The sequence below is a fragment of the Schistocerca americana genome, chromosome X (genome assembly GCF_021461395.2).
Source record: "Schistocerca americana isolate TAMUIC-IGC-003095 chromosome X, iqSchAmer2.1, whole genome shotgun sequence".
NCBI lineage: Eukaryota > Metazoa > Arthropoda > Insecta > Orthoptera > Acrididae > Schistocerca > Schistocerca americana.
This window is the reverse complement of record NC_060130.1, coordinates 1001171397-1001190398: the sequence shown is the minus strand read 5'-3', so window position 1 is coordinate 1001190398 and position 19002 is coordinate 1001171397. Positions and strand designations below refer to the sequence as shown.

At 42.3% G+C, this 19002-nt stretch overlaps 1 protein-coding gene across 2 annotated transcripts in view; it reads right to left on the bottom strand.

Annotated features, from left to right (window-relative positions):
- Nucleotides 1-18520, bottom strand: part of LOC124555427 (inactive selenide, water dikinase-like protein) — a 160503-nt gene extending 141983 nt beyond the window's left edge. The window contains exon 1 of one of the 2 annotated variants that reach the window (XM_047129332.1): nucleotides 18129-18520. In XM_047129332.1, the coding sequence (XP_046985288.1) occupies nucleotides 18129-18336 (208 nt within the window). In that variant the 5' untranslated portion in view covers nucleotides 18337-18520. The remainder of the gene's footprint in view (nucleotides 1-18128) is intronic. The other variant, XM_047129331.1, reaches the window with a different exon arrangement.
- Nucleotides 18521-19002: the final 482 nt, after the last annotated feature.

Sequence of the window (19002 nt, the reverse complement as noted above, 5' to 3'; positions counted from 1 at the left end):
CTAGAAGCATGCTAGTTGTCAAAAACTTGCCTTCTTTCTCTACAGTGACATACAATGCGTCTAGGCCCCACAGCGTCCACAGTGGAAAAACACCAGTGTGTGATATCTGTCCTCCAAATGTCTGTTCTTCTATGGGGAATTATAACTGGCACAGGCGTTGGATGTACTTGAGTTGTTCGGATGCTGGGTGGTCGTTTTTTGGCTGCAGCGTAAGTCCAAGTTGGCCAAGTCAATTCTTTCTGGCACATTCGGCTGGTAGGAGGATTTTGATGCTAAAGATCAAGACACCTCTTCTTCAACTTTATTACCTAATCACATATCAGGTTGACATTTGTGGTTGCTATCTCCTGCTTACTTGGTCTGATAGTGTTGGTTGCCATAAAATGCTCTACCGTTTCTCTCAATACCTGGCATATGAGAGAGGCGAGGCTGTGGTCATCTTCCACAACTGCCACAGGGACCACATTCAGGGCTGTCATATTTCTTTTGTCCAATTCTTTTCTGCTGCATTCCTTGATGTACTGGCATCACCTGATTTCCTCTACCATTGCAACATCCTTTATCAAAAGATCTTGACACGTCCTGTGTGTCTCCTTTTAATAGGTGCAAATTTTTGTTGTCTTCCCTTTTTTTTTAATTCACAATGTGGCATAGAGTCAAAACATTTTGTATGCAGTTTTGCCATTTTTCATGATGCTAGACCCTTTTTTTAGAATGTTCTTCCACTAAGTGGACTTAACTGAGTGTCAGAAAATGATTTCTTCAATTCGGCTTGGAATTTATTCCAGCTATTCAGCATTTTCTTTTTTGGTCTCTAATATTGCTTGGGTGTGCTGCCAAAGTAGAAGTGCACATTTTCCAAACACTTCACGTCATCCCACATATTGTATCTAACAACTCAGCCAAACCCTTTCAGCCATTTTGTATGGTCATGACCAGCATCTCTGGAAAACACAGACAGATGCTTGAGTACAGCTTACTAACTGCTGGCTTGGAATTGATTGGTCTCCTGACTACATGGATCATGAGAACAGCGTACTGCTCATAATCAGGTGCCCATCTGTGTAGGCGAACACTTTTCTGTTGCCTTATTGGAGTCAGTGATACATGTTTTGCTGTACCTAGTGTCTCCACCAAACAATGTCATGTCGTAAAGACACTCAGTCCAAATCCAAAATAAGGGTCACCAACGAAATAAAAAACTTAGCACTGAAAGCAAGTTTATGACAAGCATCAACAAATAGCCCAAACAGAACTGACCTCCTGGACAGAGAGTATCTATTTACAGAAGCATAGAATATTCCAGGATTCTGGTACTTATACACACATTTTATATCCGAGAATATACAAGTGTAAGACATTTCAAGAACCTTCCAGATATGACAAATACTGAATAACTGCCGATAGTCCAGTTGGAATTGGTGACGCACAGCATGCCAGCCAGTGACACTAACCACTACACCACACTGCATGCACCAAAGCTCATGGCAATATTCTTTACTGCGTAAAAATCTGGCACGTGATTATTTTACTCAAGGTGTTACAATCAGTAAGACATACAAGAATGTTACCTGTATAACTGACAAACTTATTCTGCAACTAATTGTATTTTTTATCAGTACTTATATTTCATACTTGCACACACAACATTATCCCTCACTGTTCAGTTGTATACCTAGTTTGATCATATATAAAAAGCAATATAGCACACAGCATTTTTTTTAGGGCAGAAGAGATTTCAGCACAGTTAAAAGAATGAAAGAATCCAAGTGCCTAAAGTCCCATCAAGTGTTAAGTAGAGACGGTGAACATGCACGTCCTTGTAGGATTATCTTATCTGGAGAAGAACGTCATTCTGTAGTAATTTATCAAGTCAGATGTTATCTTCATGCGTAGTGGCCGCATTCTGTTGCACTGAGAGTATAATGCAATGGGTTACATCTGTCATCACACAATTCATTTGTAATAGCTAATGGCTGTACACATCATTCATGGTCAGATACATAACCCACCTCACTTTTGAGTCCAGTCACACTATTCATCAGCAACTGACTACTTGTGTCCATGTCTTTGCTTTTGTGGAAGAAGGGAGGTGGCATTGGAGGCTTGGGCCCAGAAGGTGCATGAGAACCGGATGCTGGCAGGTAACACCACCAGCCCATGCTAATATGTAAATGCACATTGCCAAAATTTTTTTATAAATGTGAAGCAGTTTAAACATACTACTGCATTTCCCAGATCAAGTGAAATGGTCCGAGACAGGCGCCAGGAGGCTGGACTACAAAGCAAATGTGACCTTCAATGGGAAGCTCTACTATGATCAACTCTAATGTTTGCTTAGAAAAGTATATATTGTGACAGATGGCTTGTAATATTTTCTGACCTGTCAGTATTTTCCACATAGAATGATGGTCCAGTACAAGTACATACATGGCATGGTGCTGACCCCAAATACATCTGTGAGTCACCTTGCTGTCGCCGTTGACACCATGTCTGTGGCAGTTTGGGGTGGGTTTGTTGTGTTCCGATGGACTTGTGAAGAATCCCAAGGCAGATGGCCGACTCGATACCATCCAGTATACTAACAATCTAGGTTAGTGTATGGCAACTATATCCTGAGGGATTGATTTGTTCCCAGCAGGATTAGTCTGATACATGTCGATACAGTGCAGTAGAGGCTTTCAGATCAGAATGATATTTCTTAACTGGCCTCCTCTTGTACCAGTCCCATTTAAAATGTATGGGCACAGATGACATGGACCATGCAAGAAAACTGGCCTGACCTGTGCTGTAGAACCTGTGATGACTTTTGGAAAGTCATCCTAACTGCCTGAGATGTGGTGGCAGAAAATGAGTGGTTTATTATTCACCTCACAGACTTGCTTCCTCACAGGATACAGATGCTCACTGAAGGGGAAGGCTTTGGAACAGGACATTAACTGGTAAAAAAAAAAAAATCACATGCTGTGTCCTTTTTAAGGGCAAAAAAATCATATGAAGAACCACAAATTGTTTCACATTTTCCACTGACTAGAAAATTTTCGCAACAAAACAAAAAAATAATTGTCAAAAGTGGGATTTAATCTGAATCTTGCAATTATGCAGTTGCTTATCAGTATGTCAACCACACGAACTCCAAGTCACCATACTAAACTAAATGCTATGACACATATTTATTGCTGCTGTTATGCTCGAGTCCACTCATGACCCTGAAGTGCCTTTTCAACATATGCATCCTAGGACCACAGTGGTGTTGCGAGCATAGTATCGCGCAGTGGCCGGCGACAGCGCTTCAGTGTCTTTTGCATTCTGTTGATGTTTTGTTTAGGTAACAATAAATTACACACGTCAACAAGTTTCTTGTTTTCATAAGTACTTGTGCCCTTTCACCACGGCAGACGAAAGAGCAATATGATTATTTACAATGAATGCGTGGACATTTTGTCTTACGTTCTGGACGACTTTGCCACTTGGGAAGACATTGAAAAATGCAAAGCAGAATCTTGGTAAGATACTGAAATACATCCAAGAGGAATTCGGCAAACACTATAGTTGGCAACTGATTCGGATGAATCATATGAAGAAGACAGTACACAGTGGCCAGACTTTGATTTGCCGAGGACCAATAATAAATCTGAAGGATGTCCAGGTCCAAACATATTTACCAAATATATACAAAGCATCAAGGATATCTTAGAATTATGTATTGGGAATGAGCTATTCGAATATATTAGTAACAAAACCAACAAGTACTATAGTCAAAATTGCAATAGAAGAAAACTGGATAAAAAATATGTCAAATCTGTCAACATTACAGGACCAGAATTTAGAAAATGGTTTGGGCTTGCTATCCTCATGGGAACTGTAAAAAAGGCAAGGATTGATTATTATTGGTCAACGAATCCGTTGACAGATACACCAATATTTCGCATAACGATGTCCTGCAACCAATTAAGACAAATATTATCATTTTTACATTGTCCCGACAACAACAGTAAACCGGGTAATGCCGACCGGCTTTTCAAAGTGCAATTCATAACTGGTTATTTTTCCAAAAAGTTTAAAGAAACGTTTAAGTCAAAACATCTCAACTGATGTGGCGTGGACGTTTTAATGTTTACAATCTGTTGAAAGTTACGAAATATGGCATACTCCTTTGGCTGTGCGATTCGAGTATGGGATACGTTTCCTCATTCAAGATATATTTTGGCATTGGATGGCCTTTAGCAAAAACAGTGATGGAATTATTGACACCTTCTTATGGAAAGTGGCATAACCTCTATTACATGGATAATTATTATAACAGTGTACAACTTGCAGAGAAGTTACTTGAAAAGGAAATTCGAGCTTGTGGAACAATACAGCAAAATAGAGGATTTCCAGAAAATTTAAAGCCCACAAAAGTCTGTGTGTCTGTAGCTTGTCATCAATGGAAAGATGACAAGCAGCCGGCGACAAGCCAAGTAATCCGGATTAGTGCTGCCAGCACCACAACAATAAATTTATACGGGACGTGCAGACGGCAAAGTGTTAATAAACCATTACCAAACAAGTACAGGTGTTCACATTATCTTGCCTATCCCTGTACATCAAGGTGTACGAGGCAAAAAGTGGGGAACAGCCCAGCATTTGCTCAACTGAGCACACAGAAAACTGCATAAAAATCACATACTGGCCGGCCTGTGCACCAGACATGGTGACGAATACAACAGATAGATTCATTCTGAGCACGGCTCACCTTCCTGCCTCGCAAGCTGGCACATTGCACGTTATGTTATACGAGCACCACTACACTCACATGACCCATCACTATCTGGAGAATATTTCACACTTCTCAAATAAGATTAAAAATACCAAAGACCAAAAACTAAAAATGAGTCTGGAAATTACCCCATGGCTAGTTTAAATCTCAGGCATTTATAGGGTACATCTACATCTATAGGTGTAAAATACAGGGAGCGAAAGGCTATTTACAATTTGTACAGAAACCAGATGGCAGTTATAAGAGTCAAGGGGCATGAAAGGAAAGCAGTGGTTGGGAAGGGAGTGAGACAGGGTTGTAGCCTCTCCCTGATGTTATTCAATCTGTATATTGAGCAAGCAGTAAAGGAAACAAAAGAAAAATTTGGAGTAGGTATTAAAATCCATGGAGAAGACATAAAAATTTTGAGGTTCGCCGACGACATTGTAATTCTGTCAGACAGCAAAGGACTTGGAAGAGGAGCTGAATGGAATGGACAGCATCTTGAAAGGAGGATATAAGATGAACATCAACAAAAGCAAAACGAGGATAATAGAATGTAGTCGAATTAAGTCGGGTGATGCTGAGGGAATTAGATTAGGAAATGAGACACTTAAAGTAGTAAAGGAGTTTTGCTATTTGGGGAGCAAAATAACTCATGATGGTCAAAGTAGAGAGGATATAAAATGTAGACTGGCAATGGCATGGAAAGCGTTTCTGAAGAAGAGAAATTTGTTAACATCGAGTATATATTTAAGTGTCAGGAAATCGTTTCTGAAAGTATTTGTATGGAGTGTAGCCATGTATGGAAGTGAAATGTGGACGATAAATAGTTTAGACAAGAAGAGAAATCAGTGCCCAGCGGGTGTCCCACCAACTGACTGTCAAACAGCACAATACTCTAATGGTGCTGTCTGAGTCATCTGCAACGGTATCGTGAGGAGGAATACGGTTTTCTGTCACGTATTGTCACAGGTAACGAAATATGGTGTCACCATTTTGAACTGGAAAGCAAGCATCAGAGAAAACAGTGAAAACATGCGACTTCGTCACCTACAAAGAAATCAAAGATTGTGCACGTCAGTTCTGGTAAGGTCACCTGTTGAGATCTGATATCCAAAAGGACGTCTGATATTTATCCAGACTTGGCATTGTGACGTATGGCACCCAATGGTCGACACCTACCTCTCCCAATACTCCTGTTTCCGTTGTTTTATAAGCGGGCGAATACAGGCATGGAGCCACTTAAAGGCCATTAGGTGCTCTAGGGAAGGGTGCCGCTTATTTAGCTGTAGAGCTTGCCAACACTCTAATTGCCTCAGCGACTTCTGGTGTGTGTGTGTGTGTGTGTGTGTGTGTGTGTGTGTGTGTGTGTGTGTGTGTGTGTGTGTCTTTCGCCAGGAGCACCCTAGAAAACGAGGGATCACTTTTCCGCCACAGAAATTATTAAAAGAGAAGGGAAGGGACCAAACAGCTAGGTCATTGGTCCCTTGTTCCGAATAAAACAATGCCACAAGGGTGAGAATAAAACAAGCAACACTGACAACAAAAACTGGAGAGAAAGGAAAAACCCCAAGAACAACGGAAGGGCAACAACACTTAAATGGAAAAAAAGGGGGAAGAAACCCACAGAAACAGATAGAAGAGATTAAAACAACAAAACAGATTACCATGGCTGGCTGACCATACAATAAAACCACCTCCCTAGAAGCACTAGGGTGCAGGACACAGAGGGACAAAGCATATGCACTAAAATTTAGATCAAATGTTAAAAACCACCCTCATGAATAAAATATGAAACTAAATCAGCCGATGAGGCGTTGTCAGATAAAATTAGCGGCAATGAGTCCGGTACCTCAAAATTTCATTGCAGGAGAGTCAAAGTGGGACAGTGCACCAGAATATGGGCCACTGTCAACAGAGTGCCGAATAGACAGTAAAGCAGGGCTTCACGACGCAGGAGGTACTCGTGGGTCATCCAAACGTGGCCATGCGGAGCCAGCAGATAGCCACAGAGTCCCTGCGAGAGGCCCGCATGGAGGACTGCCACACATTCTTAGTCTCCTTAATGGCACACAGTTTGTTGTGCGTACTGAGACTATGTCATTCCGTCTCCCAAAGCCCAAAAACCTGGCGACGTAAAAACGAATGCAGGTCACTTATTGGAATGCCGATCTCCATAAGCAGTTTCTGTGTAGCCTGTTTGGTCACCCTGTCAGCAAGTTCGTTGCCTGGGATTCCGACATGTCCTTGGGTCCACACAAACACAACTGAAGGACCGGACCGTTCCAGGGCACAGAGGGACTCCTGGATGGTCACTACCAGAGGATGACTAGAGTAGCACTGGTCGATAGCTTATAGGTTGCTCCAGGAGTGAGTACACATAAGGAGCGACTCCCCATGGCGTGAACAAATGTGCTCAAGAGCACGAGATATAGCCACCAGCAATGCACTGAAAACACTGCAGCCATCGGGCAAGGAATGCTGTTCAATACGTCCTCCATGGATATACGCAAAGGCAACATGACCATGACCCATCAAGTTGTCAGTGTAAACCACTTCATGGCATCAGTACATGTCAAGAATTGAGATAAAATGACAGCGGAGAGCCGTGGGGTGAACCGAGTCCTTTGAGCCATGTGAAAGGTCCAGGCGAAGCCGCAGCCTAAGTGTACACCAAGGAGGTGTACATGATTGAACCCCGAGTACAGGTGGTAAAAGCAAGAACTCCAGTTCAGATACACGGGATCTGACGCAAACTGCAATTGGAAGCCCTGACCTCAGCCGCCGATGCGGGAGATGAACCACCGTATGTGGGGAAAGGAGATGGCAATTCGGATTCACAGGAGAAGTACGAACATGAGCAACATAACTGGTAAGCAGTTATGCACGCAATGGAGAGACTCCAGCCTCCACAAGGACACTTGTCACCAGACTCGTCCTAAAAGCTCCCATCGCTAGTCTAACACCACAGTGTTGCACTGGGTCAAGTAAATGCAACTCTGAGGGCGCCGCTGAACCATAAACCCGAGTCCCACAGTCGAGGTGGGATTGAACAACTGCTCTGTAGAGCTGCAGCAGCGTAAAGCTATCTACACCCCAGCCGGTGTCGTTCTGGCAGCAGAGGGCACTGAGGTGCTCCCAGCACTTCCGATTAAGGTGATGAAAGTGAGAAGCCAAGTCATTTGGGTGTCGAAAACCAGTCCTAAAAATCTATATGTCTCCACTACAGTGAGGGGATCATCAGTAAGGTAAGGTTATGGTTCCAGATGAACGATACAATGCTGACAGAAGAGCGTAGCACATGACTTTGTGGCCGAAAACAAAGTCGTGGGCTAGAGCCCATGACTGCGCCTCGTGGATGGCTCCCTGTAGGCGCCGCTCAGCAACACCAGCACTGGTGGAGCAGTACAAAATGCAGAAGTCGTCTGTATACAGAGAGGGTGAGACGGATGGCCCTACAGCTGCTGCTAGACCGTTAATGGCCACTAAAAATACACACACTTAATACAGAGCCCTGTGGGACCCCATTCTCCTGGATGGGGGAGGGGGGCGGGGGGGGGGGGGGAAATTATGGGAGGCACTAACCTGGACATGGAAAATACGGAAAGACAGGAAATTCTGGATTTTAAAAAAATCAGGAGTGGAAGTCTGATACCCCACTCGTATAATGTGCCAAGGATATGATGGTGTCATACGCTTTTCGTAAATCAAAAAAGATGGCAACCAGGTGTTAACTTCTGGAAAAAGCTGTTCAGATGGCAGAATCGAGGGATACAAGATTATCAGTGGTAAAGCGACCCTGGCGGAAGCCGTCCTGACATGGAGCCGGCAGGCCACGCAACTCCAGGCCCCAACCCCATCGTTCCAGCACCTTGCAAAGAACATTGGTGAAGTTGATGGGCTGATAGCTATCCACATCAAGCGGGGTTTTGCAGGTTTGAGCACTAGTATGATGGTGCTCTTCTGCCAGCATGATGGAAAGACACCATCACACCAGATCTGGTTGAAGATCATGAGGAGATGTTGCTTGTAGTCAGACAAGAGATGCTTAATCACCTGACTGTGGACCTAATCTGGCCCACGAGCTGTCAGGGCAATGTGCACGTGCACAGAGGAACTCCCATTCTGTAAATGGGGCATTATAGGGTTCACTGTGGTATGTAGTGAACGAGGGGACTTCCTCTTCCATCCGCCATTTGAGAGTGCGAAAGGCTGGGGGTAATTCTCTGATGCAGAGGCACGAGCACAGTGCTCAGGAAAGTGCTTGTCAGTCGTGTTTGCGGCGGTAGATAACACGCCACTGATGTCAATGCCAGGGACACCTGTTGGGATCTGGTACCCAAAAACTCATTTTATCTTTGTCCAGACTTGGTGCCACTGTAGAGCTCACCGACGTTCCTTAATTGCTTCAGTGACCACGTAGGGCCTTCCTTTCACTGGAGGCACCCTACAGAGCGAGGGATCGTGTTTTCTGCCACAGAAACAATTGTTGTAGTCACCTGTCAACCATCACATTGATGTTCCCAAGCGGGAGACATTCAACAGTGACAGTAGAGGTGAAAGTTTCCCAGTCTGCCTTGTTTCAAGACCATCTGGACAAGTGTCTATGGGCCTAACACTGGGGCAGTGACAGGAAGATGAGGAAGTGGTCATCCACACAGGTCGTCATGTGCTCTCCAGAGGTTAGATGAGAGAAGTTCTGGGCTCCAGATTGATAAATCAATGGCCAAGTAACTACCATGAGCCACACTGAAAAGTGTGGCGGCCCCAGTATTTAAGAGGCAGAGGTCGAGTTGGGACAGTAAATTTTCGACATCGCTGCCAGGGCCAGTAAGCATGGTGCTACCCCACAAGGGGCTATGGGCATTAAAATCTCCCAGAAGTCGGAAAGGTTTAGGGAGTTGACCAATCAGTGCAGCCAATATGTTAAGCGGTACCACACCACCTGAAGGGAGATATACGTTGCTTAAAGTTATTTCCTGCGTTGTCCATACCCTGACAGCCACAGCTTCAAGAGGAGTTTGCAGGGGAACATGTTCACTATATACCAGTATCAGGACATAAATCGCAAACTCCACGTGACATCATTATATTCACTACGGATCTACATCTACATCCATACTCCGCAAGCCACCTGACGGTGTGTGGCGGAGGGTACCCTGAGTACCTCTATCGGTTCTCCCTTCTATTCCAGTCTCGTATTGTTCGTGGAAAGAAGGATTGTTGGTATGCTTCTGTGTGGACTCTAATCTCTCTGATTTTATCCTCATGGTCTCTTCGCGAGATATACGTAGGAGGGAGCAATATAGTGCTTGACTCTTCAGTGAAGGTATGTTCTCGAAACTTCAACAAAAGCCCGTACCGAGCTACTGAGCGTCTCTCCTGCAGAGTCTTCCACTGGAGTTTATATATCATCTCAGTAACACTTTCACAACTACTAAATTGGAAGGCATGAAACACTCAATGAGGCAGTCTACGCCTCAGGTCACCTGCTGCCACCAACTTATTTCATAAATGGGCTTATATCCATTGTGTCTAAGTGTCTGGCGAGATCTAGGTCCTTAGCGGACGCCAGAATTTTCAACTCATCCTAAGACGCAGAGCTTGTAGGCAACGGTGGTGTGGATGCCACTGCAATTTCCTTGGTCTTAGGGGTCTTATTTCTGGATTTCTCTCTCTGACCCTCGAGTTTCTCTGGCTGGGAGGGCTTCACTAATTCAGTCTCCGGGACAGAGAATGATTGTGAAGCCCTACGACCAGAGCTTTTGGGCACTTCAGGCACTGGCAGGCATCATCTTTCCCATGAGCAGAAACCTGGGAAGCGGGTGACCAAAGAGACACCTTCCTAGCGAGAAGAGCCCAAGACGACTTATGCTTCTCTGGATGAGAAGTGGGGACTGGTGCCCCTGATAGTTGGAGGGACAGTGCTCCCGAGGTAAGTGGTGCGGGAGCAACAGGGAAGGAAGTGACTCCCCACCATCAAGGGGGCAGGTGTAGACTTCCGGCTCAGAGCCGACTGGAACTGACGGAACTGATGGGGCTAGAACTGTTCTCGTAGAAGCGGCATAAGAAGTGGTCATAGCCACAGGATGTAGGCACTCAAATTTCCTATTGGCCTCAGTGTAGGTCAGTCAGTCCAGGGTCTTGCATTCCATTATTTTCCTTTCTCGCTGTAAAATCCTGTAGCCTGGTGAGCAAGGGGAATGATGCTCTCCGCAGTAGACCCGGATTGGAGGCAGGGCACATTGAGTATTGGGATGGGATGGACGTCCACAATCTCAACATGTCATGCAGGAAGTACAGCAGGAAGACATATTACCGAACTTCCAGCACTTAAAGCACCACAGTGGAGGAGAAATATATGGCTTGACACCACAGCAGTAGACCATCACTTTGACCTTCTCAGGTAATTTATCACCCTCGAAGACCAAGATGAAGGCGCTGGTGGCAACATGATTATCCCTCGGACCCCGACAGACAAGATGAACTCCTTGTCGCTGTTAGTTGGAAATGAACATCTCACCGCTCTAAATTCGTGTGCAGCTCGTCGTCAGACTGCAAAAGCAGGTCCCCGTTGAATATAATACCCTGGACCATATTTAAGCTCTTATGATGCGTAATGGTAACAGAAACATCCCCCAGCTTGTCACAAGCGAGTAATGCCTGTGACTGAGCAGAGGATGCTGTTTTTATCAAGACTGATCCGGACCGCATTTTGACAAGCCCTCCACCTCCCCAAACTTGCCCTCTAAATGCTCTACAAAAAACAGACTTCACCGAGACAAAGGAACACCCATCAGTTCTCGTACATATGAGGTACCGGGGTGAATAAGGTTCGCTGCCATCCTTAGCCTGGCGTGCCTCCCATGGTGTGGGCAGGGGGGGGGGGGGGGGGGAACGATTTAGGATCATACTTCCTTGCACTGTACTGATACTTGGAACACTTAGAGACTGCTGACATTTTATCACCAGCAAGTGATGACGTGGAATGCTTCATCACACATCATCCGCCCCGATGCCACTCAATCTGACCTGGGGCCCTCCCCATGGGCACCACCCAGCCACAGCAAAGGCAGGATGACCATTGCCGGGCGTCCCGATGCCCTCAATGACGGGCATCTACTCCTTGGCATACGTGGGGAGTTAATGGCGCAGGCATCAGCAGAGCGATCCCTGTGTAGTAAGGGGTGCAACAACCAATACTGTACATGGCGGACGCACCACAATGGACTGGCTACCGTGCTGGATATGAGGCACAAAGAATTCCATGGTCATCATCGGCGCAGAAAATGACACAACATAGTGGATGGAGGAAAACGCACCCAGAAAGGTGTCCTCGCTCAAATGGAGCATGAGTGGGACTGCAATACCATCATGAGAAATTGGGCTTAAGATCTCTATGCACGATGGATATGATGCACCATGTAAGGCACCCTTTCTCAATTGGCTCGCTCTTCAGGAAAACTTATTTTTAAAAGAACGTTACTATTACACTATTTGTAAGACTGCAATACAGATTAGATAAGCTACAAATAATTACATATATTTTCAAATCCTAGCATGACATGTAACACAATGTGTTGGAGGTTACAGCCAGTGAAACGAATACATAATCACCATTGTCCTCTCTTAGTCCACCTACTACACGTGTACTTTGTATACAATGCATCAATGACAGTGAAATTTAGACACGTACATAAGCTTAAGTATCTCATGAAACTGCCCTCTCTGGGTTTTAGCCTGTTCCAGCAATGGGCAATGAATTGCTTCATTGATCACTTCTCAAAAACATAGGAACTGACACCCACACACAACAGAAACTGCATAATGCCTACTACACTGCTGTGGAGTCTAAACTGTATAAATAACTTACGCTGGGAAAAACTAAGGTATTAAGGTATCATTATTTCTTTACTTTCTCAGATGTTAAGTCTGGTTAAAAACGGAAAGTGACGCGAACCTTGATCAAGCGTCACTTCCTTTTAACTGTATGGTACGTGTTATATTGCATTTAGGAACTTTCGGGTAATTGAACATGTATCAATAATTACAGATTTCTGTAGTTGTATATATAGGTTTGGATGTAGCTGTATTGCATTGATGTACTGGTGGATATTGTGTGGTATGACTCCTGTAGTTGATAGTATAATTAGTATAATGCCAACTTTATCCTGATGCCACATGTCCTTGACTTCCTCAGCCAGTTGGATGTATTTTTCAATTTTTTCTCCTATTTTCTTTTGTATATTTGTTGTATTGGGTATGGATATTTCGATTAGTTGTGTTAATTTCTTCTTTTTATTGGTGAGTATGATGTCAGGTTTGTTATGTGGTGGTGTTTTATCTGTTATAATGGTTCTGTTCCAGTATAATTTGAATTCATCATTCTCCAGCACACTTTGTGGTGCATACCTGTATGTGGGAATGTGTTGTTTTATAAGTTTATATTGTAAGGCAAGCTTTTGATGTATTATTTTTGCTACATTGTCATGTCTTCTGGGGTATTCTGTATTTGCTAGTATTGTACATCCGCTTGTGATGTGATCTACTGTTTCTATTTGTTGTTTGCAAAGTCTGCATTTATCTGTTGTGGTATTGGGATCTTTAATAATATGCTTGCTGTAATATCTGGTGTTTATTGTTTGATCCTGTATTGCAATCATGAATCCTTCCGTCTCACTGTATATATTGCCTTTTCTTAGCCATGTGTTGGATGCATCTTGATCAATGTGTGGCTGTGTTAGATGATACGGGTGCTTGCCATGTAGTGTTTTCTTTTTCCAATTTACTTTCTTCGTATCTGTTGATGTTATGTGATCTAAAGGGTTGTAGAAGTGGTTATGAAATTGCAGTGGTGTAGCCGATGTATTTATATGAGTGATTGCTTTGTGTATTTTGCTAGTTTCTGCTTGTTCTAGAAAGAATTTTCTTAAATTGTCTACCTGTCCATAATGTAGGTTTTTTATATCGGTAAATCCCCTTCCTCCTTCCTTTCTGCTTAATGTGAATCTTTCTGTTGCTGAATGTATGTGATCTATTCTATATTTGTGGCATTGTGATCGTGTAAGTGTATTGAGTGCTTCTAGGTCTGTGTTACTCCATTTCACTACTCCAAATGAGTAGGTCAGTATTGGTATAGCATAAGTATTTATAGCTTTTGTCTTGTTTCTTGCTGTCAATTCTGTTTTCAGTATTTTTGTTAGTCTTTGTCTATATTTTTCTTTTAGTTCTTCTTTAATATTTGTATTATCTATTCCTATTTTTTTGTCTGTATCCTGGATATTTATAGGTATCTGTTTTTTCCATCGCTTCTATGCAGTTGCTGTGGTTATCCAATATGTATTATTATTATTATTATTATTATTATTATTATTATTATTATTATTATTACCACCATTACTAGTGGCAGTGGTCAGACACAAAGCTTTGGCAGCCTAATCTTCCAATTTCTGTCCATTCAGATATAGGGAGGCCAGTAATCAGGTGATTTAAAAACAATTAGCTTAAGTGTACTGCACACATTTTAACTTTGTTGATTGTTGGGCCTGGTGTTCTAGCGGTTAAGCACGTGCCGGAAACAGAGAGCCTACAGGACTGAATTCCAGTCACATCATAGATTTTTCAGTCTGTGTCTTAACCTAGCAATCAACAATATGAGTAGCCACGAGAAACGACATGTGGTTCAAATTCCACTTTAAACTGCAGGTTGCCTATCCCCAGTTGGGTAACTGGGTAGGTACGGGACACACAAATCCTCGGAGATACGGATGCGTCCGATCCCGCCCATCTGCTTTGACCCATGACGTCACAAATATGGCAGAAACGAACATAAATCACGATTCCAATATGGCGCATATAAAGTCGGGATGTACACATTATGAGATCGAAAATACATTGAAAAAACAAACACACACACTTTCCACAAAAAGCCTAATGACACTAATGGGACAAGCGCGGGAAATGGGGTGTTTTTGGGTGGGGCAAACTAATTTTAAACAAATTTAGACACCCACCCCCATACAAAACGACGAAAAAAACTGACATCACAAAACTCCCCAAATATCACTAAACAAAAATCATCTGGAATCGGACACTTCCCTTGACCTATATAGCTCAACAGCAGCTCCTGATCCCATAAATTAGGATCAAACACTTCCCTTGGCCTATATGGCTCAAAAACATCTCCCAATACCAATATCAACATACACAGCCACACATTGGGATTGAACACTTCCTTTGACCTGCGCACTTAATTTTATCCGTCATATCCATTCCTGCACAAAAACAACGACCGATTAATTTTACTAAATTTACCACACGACGTACAGCAAACAACACTAAATTAACCTTCACACAAAATCATTAACTTACTGAAACGAATTCCACTACAAACACAGCCGACACACTGAACAATTCTGGATAATGAGCAAAAGCAAACTGAGCCCATTACACCACAAAAACAAAAACCCTGAACATACCACCAGAGAGCACAACAAACCACAACACGATGACATCTACAAACACGCCACACTCACAAACCAAACTCCACGCCGTCATGACGTCACACACGACAACACCCTTACGTCAAGGGTCAAAGCCGACGTGTGGGATCGGACACTTCTGTCGACCCAAATCCTTGAAGTGACATGCCATTGGAAGACTTGTACCAGACCACTGAGACATATAGAATTATTATATTAAATGGTGGTGCAAGGTGAGGGTGAAGCATGTGTCACTAGGGAGAAGAGTGGTGCAACACGTGTCTATCCTCAATGGGGTAGTTAGCTTTCTTTTCTGAGGAGTTGTAAACAGTACTAGCAATGCACTGTAAATTTCTTTATTTTATAAGAAAAAATGTTTTTAGAAATAAGCAGTATCAAATGTCTGATTCATTGGGTAGTGGTTAAATAAAAACACCCACAAAAATGTATACATATAATTTATCTTTTTGTCAAGTTTAATTAGGCACTAATGTTGATAATAGTGGGGGGAGTAGTCTGGGGAGGGGGAGGAATGAGTCCGGGGTAGCTACTTTTGGATTGCACTCCAGGGTATGGTCTCCAAAAGGTCAGGAACCGCTGCTTTCATTCAAGCTTATGGGGATCCCAAACACTCAAACAGTACTAAAGGATAGGTCACACTAGTCTACTTTACAGATGACACACATTTTCCTAAAATTCTCCAAACAAACTGAAGTCAACCGTTCACCTTCCCCACTACAATCCTTACAGGCTTGATCCATATCATACCTCATTGCAATCTTATACCTGGATACTTAATGTGTCTGGGTCACGCAGCACATTATTATATTGTATCAAAAAATTATTGGATTATTTTTACTACTTACCTGCATTTGTCTACATTTAAATCTAGCTGCCATTCATCACACCAACTAGAAATTTTGTTCAAGTAATTTTCAGACAGATGTTGCATGAATTATTTAGTGGACTATTACGAGTACCAATTAGATTAATTGCGAAACAAAATGTATACATCCAAACCACTACAGTGAGGGATTTATCAAACAATTATGAAACAATGGCAATTAAAAGATATGGACATTTAAAACAGAAACAGTATTTCATAACTAGGATTTACTGTTTCTAAACATTAAAGGGCTCTATGATACTTTTCAACATTACAGTTTTTTCACATCAGGAATGAGTTTACCATGAAAGGTATCAATAGATATTGTCTTGATTGGTCCAAAAAAAACAAGAATGAATTTGCAACTACTTCCACTTTTTCTTTCAACAGCAACCAAAATCTACCCTCCCTATAAGCTTTAAAAACCTCATTTCAAATTCCAGCAGCTCTTTCTTTGGTTCTAGATGGATTTAGACAAACTGATTTTTTCAAAACAGTAAATACATATTGGGTCATCTTTTACATCAAGTCACTCAATTTTGTCATTTTGTTTTTTGCCATTATGAATTGATCATTTGTAATACTTCTAGCTGGAAGGACTTCAGGATTCTTCACTGTCGAATCAAGGTCTGTAAAGTTTATGAACCAGTCTACCACCAGTCTGTCAATGGAAAAAAAAGAAGAAGAAAGAAAAGAGTTTGATGTGTTCAATTAAATTTTTTCGGTGTCTTTTACTTCTTTGTAAGTTTAACTCCTCAGTTTCCGAAATATTTCAGCGAGTTTGACAGTTCCACAACACCTCCCAGAATAACTGCCTTCCAGCTGTGCCACTCCCTTGTCCTTTGAGATGAGAAAATAAGTCCTCCTCCAGTCCATATTTCATGGCAACACTTCTGATGCATACCATGGGATTTGCATTCATTTCTGTTGTCACCCTTAGTAATAGTCCTCCAAGTTGGGTTTACCTTTCAATTTTTTTTAACTGACACTTATTGTTTCAAATATCAAATTTATGTTTTACGGCCACTCACAATACATTTTCTCATCACATAAAGTGTGTGTAAACTCGTCATTTTCAAAATTCCCTTGTCTGCCACTCTAATATCTAGAAATATTAGTTCTTCTTTGAAGAGTGTTTGATGAAGGCTAATAATTCTGCAGAAAACTTAGCTATTGTTCGTGTCACAATACAATGGAAAATTAAATGACAAGTTGACAATGTCAAGGTAAATACGTTCCATTTTCTACGCAAATGCCGTCGTAGAAATAGCAGGAATACAATTCACAATACATACAAACCGAACGAAGATATGTCTACAAAACAGACGATATTTGACAAACTCAGATTCATGTGGGAGTGGTGAGGCTGTCCGAAGCACAAAATTTATCTATCTGAAAATTACCCCAAAAAAACATCATTCTCAAACACACACTGGTACTGGATATTTCGCTAACAACTACGATCAGCAGAATGGCCCCACAACCATGAAACTACAACCACCTTCACCTGAAATATGGTGGAATCTGATAGCATGTACAAATTTCATAAATGGAAACAACTGTAAGGTCTACATTTCGTGGGCAATCGCAGGGCTCAAAAAGTTTTTGTAAGTCAAATATCACGTACGAACTGAGGACCACAATGTTTGCAACGGGTTGGTCTCAGTTCACCATCGCTGCACGGGAAAGGGTATTACACTGACAGTTACGAACAATCGTCTAGGTATAATAAACCTGTAACCAATTTAACTTACGTGAAAGTATCTACGTACCAATGTTGAACCCATTCGTGGCTGTAACGAACAATTTTTGGATGATGCAACAAAAGTATTTTGAAGTGAAAAAGAACGCACTCTGTCGGAAACTATAACACACATCAGGAACATAAACAGCTTCTAGATCTCTAACAAACAGAGAGATCTGTTCATGATGCATATTTCTGGTTTTCGTATGAGTCTGCATCTGTTGTTTGGCTAAATTATTGTCACTTACAGTAGATTAATGATACAGCACTCACCTATCAGTGGGCCTCCTCCATCTGGTGGGAGCATAGCGGCATTGCCGCCAATGCCTATTCCCGCAAGAAGCTTCAACAAAACTTCTTGCGGGACTTTACATCCTCATCCCTTCAGTTCTGAAAAATCAGTTAGTTTAAAATCCAACTGTAGTCCGTGATCTTCCGGTTTGAAACGAGTTTTATCTGTTCCGCCAGCCGCTTCCATCATTAAACAAACTACCAAATCACACCTTCGAACTACAACAACTTAATTTTTGCGCTTCAGCACACGAACCTACAAAAGAGGTTAGCTTAAAAAATTCGAATCGCCTCCTTCGAACACTTCCACACTTCCGTTGCAAAGCAGTTCCACTAAAACCTGAAAAACAAAGTTTCTATAGAATATGAGTCGTTATAGAACCTTTGGCGAGACATTCCACAGGCGTCTAAAGCTAGCGAAATGAGGGATGCTCAACTACCGGACCTACCGATAGATGGCTCTAGCGCGTGCCGGCCAAAGATTTTATCATTGAGTGTCCGCCGTATCTGAATTTGGCGAAAAACGAAGTGCTAAAACACGGATGAAAATGTTTTTCGTTCTGCGCCCTGATAAGTCTTTTATATTGGATGTTCTAGATATCTACACATCAACATAATGAAGTGTTTCTAATCTAGTGAGAAAAAACAGTGACAGTTCTGCTATGAAATTCCTGTTGTGGAAGTTTGACAAGCTGACCTATAAATTGTTTACTATTAATTTTATGAGTGCTTTACTTATTTGCCCGTTTTAAAATACTATTTAAGATTCAATGGAGCTCAAAAAATTACCTTGGTTGCCAAAGCTTTTAACTACAGGTATAATTCGGAAAATCAAGTGTGGAAAACAGTGAAGACG